This window comes from Triturus cristatus, chromosome 3_1 (assembly GCF_964204655.1).
Source record: "Triturus cristatus chromosome 3_1, aTriCri1.1, whole genome shotgun sequence".
NCBI lineage: Eukaryota > Metazoa > Chordata > Amphibia > Caudata > Salamandridae > Triturus > Triturus cristatus.
The window spans coordinates 870,762,609-870,778,975 of record NC_140583.1 but is presented as its reverse complement, the minus strand read 5'-3'; the positions used below and the strand labels follow the sequence as shown (position 1 = coordinate 870,778,975).

General features: G+C 49.5%; 1 protein-coding gene across 7 annotated transcripts in view; it reads left to right on the top strand.

Moving 5' to 3' along the window:
• Positions 1-16,367, top strand: part of UBR3 (ubiquitin protein ligase E3 component n-recognin 3) — a 2,077,978-nt gene that overhangs the window by 1,933,653 nt on the left and 127,958 nt on the right. For all 7 annotated transcript variants that reach the window (XM_085645338.1, XM_085645337.1, XM_085645336.1 and 4 more), the window contains 2 exons: positions 2,381-2,488; positions 2,668-2,793. In XM_085645338.1, coding sequence (XP_085501464.1) covers positions 2,381-2,488; positions 2,668-2,793 — 234 coding nt within the window. The remainder of the gene's footprint in view (positions 1-2,380; positions 2,489-2,667; positions 2,794-16,367) is intronic.

Below are 16,367 nucleotides of genomic sequence, written 5' to 3'. Positions count from 1 at the left end.
CATAAGTACAGATCACCCACAAAAGTATTTGAAAAAATCATGAACATCAACACCCTTGCTGTGTAGCATAGAGGTAAAGCTGCCGTATGGTTTAATTTATGAGCAGATGTATAGTGTACTACGGTAACTTCCCCTTCTATCTACCGGAATACCTCTGAAGTAATCTAATGCTTGATGCAGGGCAACACTATATTCTGTTTAAGTTCATGTAGTGTACCCACACTGCAGTATTCCCAAACATATTGCAAGTTGATATACAAACTTGAGCTTGACTGGTCGTTGAAGTGGCACTGTAGAGTCAATAATGGCAAAATGACTCTTGTAGCAAGCATGTTTAAACAAATCTACATGTCTGCATTTGGCATTGGCCGAAGAAGCATTCATACTTTTCCAAACATGTAGGTAATTCTCATAGACTAGTGTATAACAAAGGACACATTGAAAGTGCTGGAAATTAATAAACCAAGAATGGGGAAATGTTTCCCATAAATAAAATATGTTTACAAGTTAATGCATTGTAGTGAACGTCTAATGCGTTCCAGAAAAAACAGATAAAACAGCATCAGCCCACATAGTTAATGTTTCCCAAGGATATAATCTTTGCTACAGCTTTTTAGCCACTGTGCGTATTTGAACAAGCATTACTAATGCCATTATGTCTGGCTTGTAATAAAAAATTCAGGCTAGATGTATTGACTTTGAAACGGTATGTCTTTTGTGGCCGTAACTGCCGCCTGAGGCTGTGGTGACATGTAAGGCCTGCTTGCAGTCATTCTCACCAAAAGCTCTCAGGGTGTAGCTGGAGAGCTGGTCTCCAAAGGGCGCCAGAGTGTTTAAGGTAATATGTGACTGCCGCTGTTGTGTGTGGGAGTGATCTGGTAGAGCACGGCTGTTAGCATGTACTGAGTTTAAGAGTGCGTATGGTAGTGCAACAGGTGCTCTGCGAAGGCTGTGACAGGACCTCTAATATTTATGCTGTTGTGTTTTTCCGCTATCAGAGCTTCAGCAGTTCCTCTAATCTTTTCTTTGAGGCCATGGCTAAAGGCATGCGTTGTACCTTTAACAAGAAACCACACTGCAGCAGTTGCGCCTAAGTGGACTGTTCGTCCTAATGAGACTGCCCAAAAATTAGGTGAGAGGCATGAACTACTCAAATTATCCGTTTACTTTCAAGAACCCTTGACCCGTAACAACTGGCAGGTCACCTTCAACACCAGTCAGCCCTCCACCACCTGCATGGATCACTACCCACACCATCTGCTCTGCTAGTTGTATTTCCTGGCATCCCTAAGCACCAGTTCAGTGGAAGCGACCAATTGAGGAAATATTAGAGACCGAAATGGAGGCATGACCAATGAGGAAATTGTTCCGTTGTTATTTATCTAGAGATTTAGTGGAGACACGTTATATTGTTTGTGTTTAAAATGGCATACTAACCTGTAATCTATCTAGAACAAGCACCATCAAGATAATGATGTCAAGATATAGTTGCACAGATAATGGAAGAAGGTATATATGAAAGTAGATATAGCAACTGTATATGTGTTGTATCAAATGCGAAATGCCAATAAAAAACAATCACTAAGCACCAGTTATAGCAGCGATCAGTCTTAATCCCTCCCCTTTCACCCATTACTGCTGCCAGGAGCTCGCCGTCTGCCCTTGGACTCTAGCCTCACATGGACAGCTCAGCAGCAATGCCTGGCAGTTGCCTTTGATCCCCAGGGCAAAGAGACAGAGCTGCTTTGGGCTTACTCAGGGAAGTGGTGTGGGTTAGAGACTCCGATTGCTACACTACGCACACTAACAATAAATCAGTTTTCAGCCAGTAATGTTGCTTGAAAAAAAAACATTTTACATTAGAGACTACTAAATATTAAACATACATTACTAGGTAACATTCCTTACTAGGGAGTTTCACAGAGCTCACAATGTAAAACCCTGTCCTGAATTCAGAATGCAAAACCCTGCCCTGCTACAGTTGCAGTGGCGTAGCACGGGCCCGGGCAGCACGAGTTTTGGGGACCGCCTTTTAGTATGCACATGTATACGTGCCGTAATAGGTCATCTTCCTTATTTCTTCTGTATTTATGTTGTGTTTACCATTTATTACAGAGATTAATATTATGAAGCCCATCCTTTAACACGTTTGCAGCGTATCAGACAAGTTATTGAAATGCATCCAATGACAAATTGTTTCATGATGCCTTTGTTAAAGTTGCTATTGTGTCAATTTTAATAAACCGAATTAAATTTAAAAAATGTAATTCAGATTTTTAAAGATGTGTATACCATAATTGCCAGTGCCAACCTGCTAATAGAAGTCTTTTTTACGCTGCTACAGCTTTTGAAGTTTACATCTCTTTTCTAACATTTTCAGAATACCTGTGATTCTCAGAAATCTTTGGAAGCGCTATTAAATGTTGTTATAACAGAACTGTCCAAGGGAAAGTTGTACCAAGCCGGAGAAACTGAAGAGATGTCAATGGTAGGTAGCTGTTCACCTTAGGGAGTGATAAGTTCAATTGTGAAGGTATACAATCTAAGCCATTGAAATCCGGATATGTGGACACAAGCTGCAATCGTATGCAATGCTATTTTAACAGCTAACTTTCCTCTCAAGGAACATCAGTGAAAGTTCAATCCTGTTTTTCTTTTTTTTTGAAGATTACCTCTAGTGTTTGGTCGCCTCAGTCCATTGAGTATTTTCTGCAGCAGTTCTGCCTTCCTTTCCTCAGGATCAGCAGCCTTCTTCAGCATCACCTCTTTGGAACAGATTTACCCAGCTGCCAGGTTTGTGTGAAAAAAACGATAAACCACTGTTTTATGTTCGAAATGTCCATAAAGACAAGTGTCTTCTACCTCCCCACGTCATTTTATGAATGCTTGTACATCACACCGTGTAGAGTGCACATAGTTAGGAGGAATTTGTTTCATGCTATTCATTATTATGCATCAGGAATTTAATGTTTATAAATTGTGTCACGACTAGAGGCGAGGTTTGTGCTTGATCTTCCTTTGCTGATTACTACAACAGCCTGAACAAAGCACATATAGCAGAATTGAATAACTATTAGTTCAATCCGATAGAGACTTCTAGACATATACTCTTTACCTTCGAAACTTTTTGTGTGCTGTGTGCCAGTAGGTGGCTTCATTGGCTCAGCTTGGCGTCATCAGCATCGTGTGCTCCGTAAGTGCGTGCGCAGTGCATATATAGGCGCCAACCCAGCTCGCTGATGTCCGTTCTTTAGCTTCTGCGTCAGTCAGCGCAGATCTGGAGAGAGCTACTCCTGGTCAATTTCTGACTGAGCTTTTTCGACATCTTTTTTGAGAGATCTTCTCCTGGTGTGGAATGTATGTCAACTAGATATGCCAGGTTCAAGCCCTGCGGCACCTATCATTGACAGATGTCAGTGACGGACCTGCACACTGTTTGCCTCTTGTGCCTGGAGCGCAACCACGATGCAAAGACCTGTGCCGATTGCCGTGCTATGTACCCAAGGCTTTGGGGAGCAGTCTCTCAAGCTCCTTACAGCTCAATGCGTGAAGCCGCAACAGTCTCGGTCAAGGTGAAGGTCTGGGATTGGTCTTGGAGCCCAAGATCTTTGTTGCACGGGCCATTTGTGTAAGTTCCACAAGAACAAAAGAAAGCAAGAAGTCAAAGGTCGTCGACTTCTCCCCATCCGTCGTGGTATTCAGACGAGACGTGGGAGTGTTGTTTTCGAGGTAGGGCTCCCCGTTTTAGCCTGCTCCTCTGACAGCTCTGCACCTCTCAGATTTTTCGGGAGCCCAAGCGACCCACTTGTCAACTTTGGGAGTTTTATGAGGCCATGTATCTCATATTAGAGCGGCCCATCCCTGCGTGTGCTTTTGGGCCCTGCGGGTTTCAGAAGGGCCCCTATTGGTCACAGTCAGGCCCCTTGGATCCACAGATGGATCCGGATGCGCGGATCATGCCATCGTGACCTTCCCTGGTGCCGGTTTCGATGCCAATGCCCCCGGCTCGGCGGGTGCTCATCAGCGTCTCCCCAGATACTAGCATGCTCTTCCCCCTACCTAGGCTACGGAGAAGGGATCGTTGTTTGCTTTGGTAATGTGAGGGGCAGCCATTATCCTGTATCTTAGTTTGCCCACAGAGGCAGTCAAAACAAATATCTTGACAGAGGTGCCTTAACCGGGAGTGATCCCCTCAGAATTGTTTGTCCTTTTCCATGAAGCTGTCACAGTAGTCCTGCTTAGGACTTGGGCCAGACCCTCACAGGGGCTCCTGTGAACAAGGTGATTGTCCCTGCCACCATCCTGCTCCAGGGGACCCCAATTTCCTCACACAACACCATACCCTGGAGAGCTTGATGGTCCAAGCCTCTACATCCCGTGTAAATCTTGGGGCATTCCCTACTGCCAAAAGGCTAAACACCTTAGTCAAGAAAATCTTTTTTTCCACCAACCTGGCACTACAGTCTGTGAATACCGCATGCCTTAAGGGCTATTACTTCCATGCTTTATGGGATTTGGTTGTGCAGGTGCTGCCCATGGTTTCAGAGGTGTCCCAGACTATTCTTTCCCAAGCTGTTGCTGATGGTAGGGATGCAGCTAATTTCACAATCCAATATAGACTGGATACCGCCGACTCGCTAGGCAGAACGGTTTCACATTACGGTGCCTCGTCTGGCTAAGGACAACTGTTTTTTTTTAGGGATTTCAGAGGATGTCCAGGCATTGCTTTTGGACATGCCCCTTGATGGCTCCCTTCTCTTCGGAGAGCAAGCAGACTCAGCGCTGGAGCACTTCAAAGACAGCAGAGTTACGGCCAGGTCCTTGGGCCTTTCCATGGGCCGAGAATCAGCAGGGTGTGCAGTTCCTGGTCTGGTTTATTGGCTTAGGTATCTCGAGCCTGATTAAAAGGCAGTGTGTGGGCCCTTACATGGATTTAATGTTCCTCAAGGGCTGCCAAAGTGAAGTGGGTCAACATGTTTCGTGACTCGGGGCCCGGAGCATGGGGTAGGAGTAAAGCAATTCGTCAGCATCCCACTAGCAACGACGTGCTTCGCCTCCCCCGTCTGCCCTAGGCTTGGGTTCTAGGGGTCTACTGACTACCCCAGTACAAGCCTACTAAGGTATTCCCTGCCATTTCTGGGTACTAACCATAATAATTGCAGACCCAGACTGTAGTGCACCACTCACATTTTAGTTTTTTCCGGTCCTGATGAAGTGCCACTAGACAGGGACTAAAGAGGCACGAAACATGTTGACCCACTTCACTTTGGCAGCCCTTGAGGAACAATAAATTGTATTGTATTGTATTGTATGGAGATTTGTATAGCGCACAGTTGCAAATTGCGACCCAACGGGTATCCAGGCGCTCTGACCGGATGGTTAAATTATTGCTGATACGGCAGATGAAAACATCAAACTACTGGAAAGAGCTAGGTCTTGAGGTTCCTTCTAAATTCCATTAATGGCTGCGTCTGCCTAAGTTCCAATGGAAGCGCGTTCCAGCTTTGGGCCCCAACTACACTAAAGGCCCTCCCTCCCAGCCTTGCCCGTTTGAACCTAGGCTGTGCCAGCAGGTTGGCCGTGGATGACCGCAACTGCCTTACGGGGGAATACCTTGAGAATCTTTCCTGAAGTGGGACCGGCCCTGTTCCGTGGAGTGCCTTATGGACCAGACATAAGGACTTAAAGAGGACCCTCTCTTTGACTGGCAGCCAGTGCAACTCCCTGAGTGCCTGAGTAGAAGATGAATCAAGCTTGCGACCGAGTGCCAGCTTGGCGGCGGCTGACTGGACTCTCTGTAGCCCCTGCAAGATGTATTGGGGGGCTCCGAGATACAGTGAGTTGCAGTAATCCAGCCTGAGAATGGTGCTTCTGACGACCGAGTTGCGAGATTCGGCCGGCAGCAGCGGAAGGATACGGCGTAGGAGTCGCAGTAAGCCGAAGCAGGCACTCGTGGTTTTGCTCGCCTGGGAGTCCAGCTGGAGATTATTGTCAAATAGCACTCCCAGATTTCGTACTGTTGCGGCTGGTATCAGTGGGGTTGCGTCTGGGGCGAGCTTAAAGTCCATTGGCAGATGGTGAGTCGGTTTCATAGGCGCGAAGAGCAACAGCTCGGTTTTATCCCCATTGAACTGTAGGCAGTTTCTCTGGAGCCAGTCCGTGGTCTGCCTCATGCAGCTCTGGAACTGTTCCAAGGGGACTGCATGTTTGCCTTCTAAAGAAAAGGCCAGCTGGGTGTCATCTGCGTAATTTATCAGCTCCACCCCGAACGCCTTGATGATAGGGAATAGCGGCTGCAAGTATATATTGAACAGGATGGGGCTGATGCTGGAACCCTGTGGAACTCCAAAGTTCACGGGGGTGTTCTCTGAGGCAAAAGGACCCATAGTCACCATTTGGTGTCTCCCTGCTAGGTAGGATCGGAGCCACTTTAGTGCCTGACCTCCCACCCCCGACTCCCTCAACCGGCCCAGCAGGATGGTATGGTTCACGGTATCGTATGCGGCTGACAGGTCCAGGAGCACCAATACCGCGGTGCTCCCTGTGTCAGCCCGCACTCGCATCGAGTCCAGCATGGTAACTAAAGCTGACTCGGTGCCGTGGCCGGGGCGGAAGCCGAACTGGTCTTTGTCCAGCAGCAGGTTGGCCTCTAGGTAGTTCGAGAGGGACCTGCTCACCGCTTTCTCTAAGATTTTGATGGGGAATGGGAGGAGAGAGATGGGTCGGAAGCTGGCCGGAACAGTTGGATCTAAATTTTTTTTTGGATGAGGGGAGAAACAACCGCCTGTTTCCAGCTATCTGGGACCAGACCCTCTTCCAATGACTGATTACAGATCTGGCGTAACCAGGGGAAGGTTGGATAGCCGTATAACTTCCATGCCCTCTGAGGCAGAGGGTCGAGGGGAGAGCCAGACGAGATGGTGAGTGCCGTATTGACAAACGACGCATCCGAGAAGAGTGGGAAGCTGGTCAAATGACACACCTTCCCTGACCTTTCAAGGGCCAACCTCTTCCCAGATATCTCTGTCGCACTATCAGTGTCCCTAAAGAGATTGGTAATCCTTGTTACCTTGTCCTTAAAGTAGGTGGCGATCTCGTCGCACAACCTCTTTGAAGGAACAACTTTATTTTCAAGGCAACAAGGGGCCGATAGGGATTTCACAATTCTGAACAATTCCCTGGTCCCGTTAGGGGCATTCACTATGGAATTAGCAAAGTAGCTGGCTTTACGCTCCTTGATAAGCTGCTTGTAGCTGCTCTGTGCAGATCTCAATGCCAGCTTGTCCCTAGCTAGGAACCCCTTCCTCCACTTTCTTTTGGCCTGTCTACAGAGCTGTCTCAATTGTCGCAAGTCATCATCATACCAAGGCGCAGATGGCCTGCTCCTTACTCTTATCTTTCTTTTCGGGATGAGAAGGTCCAGCTCGTTGGTGATGAACTTGTGGTAGGCGTTATAGTTTGCCTCCACGGGTCTGGAGGCATGAAAGAGGCTGACTGTTGGTGGGGTTAGTAACGAGCCCGTTTTGGCCAGTTTAGTCCAGTCTCTGCCCACTCTGAATTCTGCCGCTGTTTTAGCATGAGGGGGGGTAGTTGTTTGCAGTATCTTGAATTGAATACAATGGTGATCTGTCCAGATGAGCGGCAGGACATTTAAGAGTTCAGCCCCCATCTTACTGGCAAACAATAAATCCAATGTATGACCTCCTTGATGGGTAGGAGAGGTGACTAGTTGGTGAAGTCCAAAACCGAGGCAGGTCGACGTCAAGTCCCGCAATTGGTTCTTTGTGCCAAAATCCACGTAAGGGCCCACACACTGCCTTTTAATCAGGCTCGAGCTACCTAAGCCAATAAACCAGACCAGAGTAGGACTGCTCCTGACCTATTTTATCTCACCTACCCATGCACTACCTACCCCTCACACCCGCACGCAACCAACGGCTTCTTCAGAAGATCTCCGCCAGAGAGCCCTGTTTACGGGAGCCCGTCAGGCATTGCAGCGCCTGCCCGACGAGGAGCAAGGCCCGATGATGAAGCATGACTTCCTCCGGGGTGTGTGAGGGCATCACAAAGAAAGACTTCCCTTTCCTCTCACATCCAGTTAGGAACTGCACACTCTGCTGGTTCTCAGTTCCTTTCCGGAGCCTGTGTGCAGGACCTCATTAAACCTAGCTCCCAGTCCCTCAATTTTTTTAAACCTTTCCATGGGCCCTCACCAACACCAGTCCTCCTTTCACAGCCATGGAAGGGGCTTCCAGCCACGTCTTTGCATGCCTAACCATCACAGCACACAAGCTTCCCAGCCTCTGCGTGGCCAAGGACGCAGTACTTACAGACTTAGTGGGTGGGTCAGCCAAAGGTTGGGCCAATCCTTCACCCCCCAGGCACCTGCAGCCTCCAAACCCCTTTCGTTTGCCCTATTACCATCATGGGCAACCAGTGGGAGGCAGAATATGCACACACCTGCCCCACTTCAAGTCTATAACATCAGACCACTGGGTTATTCAAATTGTCCGAAGTGGCTTCTCCCTCCTCTTTGTTACTACCCCTCCACCCATGCCACCTCCTCGCGACAGGTTGATGGAGGACCATCGTGCCTTGCTCTGCACGGAAGTGACAGCTATCTTGGCCAAGGGAGCCATAGAGTGGTGCAGAGTCAAGAAGTCGGTTGTGGTTGCTATCCCTGCTACTTTAAGGTGCCCAAGAAGGACGAAGACCTTTGTCCTATCCTAGACCAGCACCCTCTCAGTTTTTTCCTTAAGAAGGAGAATTTTAAAATGCTCACACTTTCTCAAGTCCTGTCTACTCTGGACCTGGGAGACTGGATAGTAGCGTTGTACTTGCAGGATGCATATTTCCACATTCCCATCCTGCTTGCTTACAGGTGTTATCTGTGGGTCACAGTGGGCCACAAGCACTTTCAGTTTGCAGTGCTCCCTTTTAGCCTTACCAATTCCCCTTGAGTGTTCATGAAGGTGATAGTGGTGGTTGTAGCTCATCTTCGGAGATCTGGGGTGCCAGTCTTTCCCTATCTCGATGAGTGGCTGTTGAAGGCAGGCTCACATCGCGCTGTCGTCTCCCACATCCAGACAACAGCTGGGGCTCACTATCAGCATCCCAGATTCACACCTGAATCCCTCTCAGACACTCCATTCCATTGAAGCTGTTCTGGACACAGTACTGTTTCAGGACTGTCTTCCCAAACGGCGAGTCCAGACTTTCAGGCTATGATACCGATGTTTTAGCCTCTATCCTGGATTTTGGTGAGACTGCTGGGATTAATGACCATGTGCATCCTACTTGCGACACATGCCTGCTGGCATATGTTGGCTCTGAACTGGGAGCAGAAGTTCCAGAGGGCACAGCATCAGGGAAATCTCTCCGATATGGTCCAGATCTCGGAGGAAACTGCAAAATATCTGCAGTGGTGGTTAACGTACTGCCATTGGGTCAGCGGCAGACCCTTTACCCTTCCTCAACCAGATCTCACAGTGGTGACATATGCATCACTCCTGGGATGGGGCAGCCATCTGGGAGAGGTGGAGATCGGAGGCCTCTGAACTCCGAGCGATCCGGCTGGCTTTGAAGACCTTTCTACCCTCCATTAAGGGAAGGCTAGTACGTGTTCACAGACCACAACACTGCCATGTGGTTCTGCAACAAACAGAGCTTTGTGGGGTCGTGGACCCTTTGTCAAGATGTCTTGCATGTCTGGAGATGACTGACAAACTCTGCCGAAGATGCCTATAGGTTCATGAGTGGCATCTCCTTCCGGAGGTGGTGCAAGGTCTCTTTCAGCAGTGGGACGAGCCTCGGTTAGATCTGTTCGCCACCACTGAGAATGCGCAATGTCAGCAGTTCTGCATGCTAATGTTTCCAGGTGGCTCTCACTGGTAGACGCTTTTCATCTTGAGTGGAGCTCAGGCCTTCTGTACACATTTCCGCCCATACCACTCTTGCCCAGAGTTCTCAAAATCAGGAACGACTGGGCCCAAGTTACCTTTGTGGCTCTGTCCTGAACTTGAAGAGTATATTATCCCAAGCTGTTGGGCATGGCTATTGGTCCTACAATCAGGCTACCACTTCTGGAGGATCCTCTGTCACAGCAGCAGTGGAGGGCTCTCCACCTGAACCTCTCAACACTCCACCTACATGAGTGGAGATTGAGTGGCGACAGTTGACAGTTTTTAACCACCTGCCTGAAGTCTGCAGTGTTATTTAGGCATCCAAGCATTCATCCAACAAAACAGTATACGCCTTCTATTGGGACAAGTTTGTGGCATTGTATGCTGAGAAATAGGTCGATCCTACTTCTGCCCCCTTTCTCGGATCATTCTCTTCATCTTTTCCCTTGCTCAACAGGGCTCTGCTTTGAACACTGTAAAGGGCTATCTTTCTGCTTTCTCAGCCTTTCTATGGTTGCCTGACCAGCCATGCCTCTTCAAATCCCCTATTGTACATAGGTTCTTGAAAGGTTTGGAACATGTTTTCTACTTCACCATTCATCATGCCTCTCTGGGACCTTAATGTAGTCCAGACGTTCTTGATGTGCACTTCCTTTGGGCCCTTCCACAGCTGTCCTCTCAGGCTCCTTACCGTCAAGACGGCCTTCCTGGTGACACTATCATCTGCCTGGAGGGTCAGCGAGCTTTAGACTTTGTTTTCCAAACCCCCATACCTGAACATCTTCCCAGACAAGCTGGTTCTTCACACTAGAGCCTTCTTTCTGCCGAAAGTCGTTACTTCTTTTCATGTAGGCCAGTTCATCACCCTGCCTACTTTTTTCGCTGACACATTCCTCTAAAGAAGAGAAGCAACTTCACCTACTGTACCCAAAAAGAGCATTGTCGTTCGACCTTGATCACACTAGAGAGTTCCGAGTGTGTATGTCGGAGCAAAGAAGGGAAAGGCCATGGAGTAGCAGATCCTTGATGGATCGTGCTCTGCATTAGGATCTGCTACACATTAGTGAAGATGCAACCCCTGAGGGTTTGCGTGATAATTCCACCAGAGCTAAGCCTGTGACCACTGCGTTAGCACACTGAGTTCCGGTCCTGAATATCTGCCAAGCAGCAGCGTAGGCTTCTCTGAACAAATTCAAAAAGCACTACTGCCTGGACAGTTAGGTCCGTAGGGATGAGCTCTGTGCCTGTTTGTTTCTGCTGGACTTTCGGATCAAAATTAGGTTTGCAGATCCACCTCTAGAGAGATCTATTTATCAATCACTCAAAAGACTTTATTCGGTTATGAAACAATGATAACCATAAAAGTACATACAACATATTATTACACATTTCAGACGATTTCAAGTATGTAAAATAAATATAAGTTTTAAAAACACATAGGCTCAAAACATTAAAACATAATCGATTTTCTTAGGTAAAAAACATTTCTAAGAAATACAGAGAGAGATGCCACCGTAAATATATCTTCGAGTTTCCTAATAATCAGAAAGGCAGGTCGGCACTGTCTGAGTTTCAAATACTTTAAAATTGGCTTAATCCACCTTTCCCTAGGTAAAGTATAATATTTACAGAAAAATAAAATATGAATATCCGATTGGGTGGATATGTTGTCACAGGGGCATTTGCTTATTCCAGCTGACCAGTCATTATTAACGGGAAAACTCACAGACCTAAAAAGAAACCCAAGTCTAAAACGTATCAATAGAAACTTTTCATGCTCCGTCAGCCTCGGGGTTAAATATGGTTGAATAGCCTGCGAGGTTAAGGTCAATTGATGGGACATCACTGTTTTTTTTGACAGTTCAGTATATTCTCTTAATTTCACAAGGCACGTAATACAAAGACTTTTCAGATCTTTTCTTGTGATCTTTACCATAGACTCAGGGTCAAGATAAAATTCTGGATGGTTAATAAGGTCACAGAAACTTTTAATGTACTTCAGCCAGTTCACTCGGTGCACACCCTCCAATTTCAAAACGTCCCTCAATTAAGACGATTCAAATGGCCCTCATTTACGGTCCATACCCTGTTCCACAAAAGGACTGGCTGAATTCTAATAATGTTCTCAATATATAACATACCGAGCTCAGCATGGCTATTGTAAGTGAAGGTGCTTTCTGGCGTAGTTAAGAGAAATTTTAAAAAACTATTCTCTGTCAACTGTAAACTAGTTACATTTGAGATGCCCCATATTCCTGCACCATAAGTTGCCACAGCCACACAGCTAGATTTATAAATACGCAGTAACTCGTTGACTGGTTTCTTGCCCATCTTTTTGCTAAAAAGTTTAAGGGCCATTATAGACTTAGTAAATAACTTCTGTAGTAGGGGATCTCTGTGTATAGTCATAATCTATGAATAATCCCCGCCCATGTGCGGGGACCCCGGAGCAATCAAAAATATCTCTTAAGCTGTCCCGCATTTGCAAACCTGCAAAGACACTTAAGAGACAGACAAAATAATACAGCCTAATCACAACAAGGCTGCACTGGCCAGCACTTCCTCTGAAGTGAACACAAAAGCCAAAATAAAGTTGAAATGTCATTTTTATTCACATTTGACATGTTCCTTTATTATCAAACACTCCCTTCACCAAAATCCCTTTAAACAATAGAGAGGAAGGGGTGGACAGACAAGCCCTATAGGCTGTCATTATGTGTCTGCTAAAGGGATACCGTGCCTTTAAGAAAACTCTCCAGAGACCCCCGGTATCCCAGGATGCACAGCCAACACAAGTTACTTTCAGTTCTTTTTTCCGGCTCCTGCTAGCAGGACCCTGGAGCTTGAGCTCTACCCTTTTGGGTGGTTTAATTGATTAAAATTGGATTTTTTGGATTAATAGTGGTTTCATTCGACGTCTAAAGCCTTTGTCTACTACTGCCTGCAATCTGGAGCAGTTTTGGCCCACTCTCAGCATGACTTTATTCGATAAATGCCCTGAGTGTGGGAGGAAGAAGGCTAAGACGGACCCACATGATGTGTGTATCCTCTGCTTGTCGCCCTCACATGTCCCAGCTGCCTGTGACATCTGCAACACCTTTTCGAAAAGGACCCTGAGGGACAGGGAGAAGACTCGCCTTCAGGGACAGGAGATGCAGAGGACCGGTGGGACTTCGGGGCATGGAGGGTCCCATTCCCCCTCCTCCGCCCATGCTTCAGCCCCTGGAGGGACCTCCGGACAGAGCAAGGAGCAGAAACGGCACCTACCGGCTGGTAGGTCGAGTTCGACGTCGAAGGCGACGACGTTGACGGCGAGAGAGAAGGCACCGGTATGTTCGCCGTCGATCCAGGGCTCTGGGTCGCGGCAGCCTCGGCGTTCGACGTCGAGGGAGGGGCCGGCGAGACCCGGGACCGGGTCGCCGTCGCAGGTGTCACGGTCGACGTCCACAACACATCGACGTCGTACCGAGCCCCATGGAATTCACTCGCCGCCGTCGCCGTCTGCCCACGGCTCGACGCTGACGGAGTCGACGCCGAGATCCCGGCGCCCGCCGTCGAGGCGGAGACGGTGGACGTCGAGACACAGGTCGACGTCGAGACACCAGCGGTCGACGTCGAGCCACCAGCGGTCGACGTCGAGCCACCAGCGGTCGACGTCGAGCCACCAGCGGTCGACGTCGAGACACCAGCGGTCGACGTCGAGACACCAGCGGTCGACGCCGAGACACCGGCGGTCGACGTCGAGGCGGCAGTCGAAGTCGAGGCAGACACCTTGGCGACGGAGATCGAGGCGTGGTTCGACGCCGAGGAGGCATGGGTCGACGTCGAGGAGACATGGTTCGACGTCGAGAGGACGTTCGACTGCGGGACGGCGCTCGTCGTCGAGGGCGAAGAGACGCCGGACGAGGTCGACGTACAGTTCGACGTCCCAGACATCGGGGAATACGTCCTCCGTGATTACGATCTCCAGTCGGGGATCGGGGAGGCGCGGACGTTCTCCGTCGGTGGCTTCCACGCGGGACAGGCCCGCCAAGAAGAGGAGAGTGGCCGCGAGCCCGGACAATGATGATGGGGGCTCTCCGGCTAGGAGTGATGGGGCTTCGGATCATCTGACCCCGCTGCGTACCCAGCGGCCGCCTTTGCCTCCTGTGCCCGGCCTTCCACCGGCGCCTCCACCGGTGCCTGCCCTTCCTCCTCCTCCTCCTCCTCCTCCTCCTCCTCCTCCTCCTCCTCCTCCACCTCCTCAGCTGCCTCTGCCAGTGCCTCAGCTGCCTGCTTCGCCACCGCAGCCACCGCCTCCTTCCCCGAGGGTTCCTCACCGGCAGAGATCTCGCTCTCGCCCTCGCAGGCGATCACGGAGTAGGCGCAGATCGTCCACTCGCTCTGGACATGGTCGACGGAGGTATCGGTCTCGTTCCAGAGGGTCGAGGGGCACGTACTCTTCTGGGGCTAGCCGGTTTTCGCCCTCGCTGTCGGAGACGCCTCCTACCCGCGTCTCGCCTGTGGATGACATTGCCACGTTCCAGGAGGTGTTGATGAGAGGGGCTGCGAAGTTGGGGATATCAGTGACTACCCCTATTCCCACTACTTCTGTGATCTTTGAGACTTTGCATAAGGCACATCTGTCGCGCCCCCTCCTCCCGCTGGTTCCGGGGTTGGAGGAACCTGCTATGGAGGTATTCTTAACGCCGGCCGTGGTGAAGCCGGCGCCCTCGAGACTGTTGAAGAAGTACAGGGCTCCTGACTCGGATCCGGCGTTCCTCAGAGTGGATCCCCCACCGGATTCTGTTATCGTGGCGGCGGCTCGTAAGCAACACTCTACGACGCCTTCATCCACGGCTCCCCCGGATAAGGAGAGTCGCAAAATGGACTCCTTGGGGAGGAGGATGTGCTCCACGTCAGCCACTACGATGAAGGCCGCTAGCGCCTCCGCTCTGTTGGGGCGCTATGACAGGTCTCTTTGGGACTCCCTGCAACAGTTCGCTGCCTCCCTGCCCAGAGACAAGAGGGAGGACTTTCAAGAGGTGCTGAACGAGGGCATGATGGTCTCTAATCAGATCATCAGTGCGGCGGGGGACGTGTCGCTGCTGGCGGCCCATGGGTACTGCCACGGCATACACATGAGGAGGCATTCCTGGCTGCGGCTGACTCCGCTCAAGCCGGAAGCGCAGCAGAAGATCGCCAATTTACCATTCTCTGGCACGACGCTATTCGGGTCACATGCGGATGACGAGATGGCCCGCATGAAGGCTGAGGCGGAAACTCTGAAGGCGGTGGGGCTGGAGCGGCCCAAGGAGCAGAGGAGGTCCTTCCGTTCCTCGGGCAGGCGCTACACCAAGCAGAGGGGCCAAGGGCGTCAGTCGGGCCCCCAGCAACAGCCCCAGCAACAGCAGCAGTACCAGAGGCAGCCCTTTCAGAAGCGCCAGAGGGGCAGAGGCCAGCATCAGTCCTCGGCGGGGAACAAAGGCCCGGCCGGGTCGAAGCCCTGAAAAGTTACTTCCCCCTCATCCGTTACCCGCTCCGGTGGGGGGAAGTATTCAACAATACCTGGCAGAGTGGAGGACAATAACGCAGGACAAGTGGGTGCTGAATATTGTTTGCAATGGTTACTGTCTTCGTTTCACCAGTTCGCCTCCACAGATTCCACCAGTGCGCTCCCTTTACATGGTGCGGGAGCTCCAGCGGGAGGCGGATGTTCTGTTAAAAAAGAGGGCGATAGAAGCGGTTCCTTTGAAGCAAAAAGGAAAAGGTCTCTACTCACGGTTCTTTCTCGTAAGAAAAAAAGACAAGAACGAGTTCAGGCCTATTCTGGATCTGCGGCAAGCAAACAAGTGGATCCGCCGAGAAAAGTTCCGTACGTTGTCCCTGCATCAGATTTACCCTCAGTTGCATCGAGGAGACTGGCTGTGCGCCATAGATCTGCAGGACGCTTACTTTCATGTGCCGATCGCACCCAAGCATCGCAAGTTCCTGAGGTTTCTGGTAGGCAACAACCATTACCAGTATTCAGTACTCCCGTTTGGCCTGAAGTCTGCACCGCGGACGTTCTCCAAGTGCATGGCTGTGGTCGCGGCACACCTGCGGAAGACCAAGGTGTTTGTGTACCCATACCTGGACGATTGGTTGATCAAAGCGTCCACTTACCAGGAAGCCCAGTGCCATTTCAACAGGACCTTAGGAACAACCTTGGGTTTTGACTTCAAGGGCAGCAAGGCCAAGTCAATATATAATTTCCAAAACAAAAGAGTTGCCAATGCTGCACAAAGTATCAACACGATACTTCAAATCATGGACTGAACAAAACAGTACCACCACAAACCACTTTTTCCGTTTGATTTTAATCAACAATTTTAGGGGCTCGGTGCTTATTTAACTCATTTTTAAGCACGGTTTTATTTACACAGAAAATAGCAAAAAACAATACAATATTGATATATACATTTACTACAAAAATATACACGACAC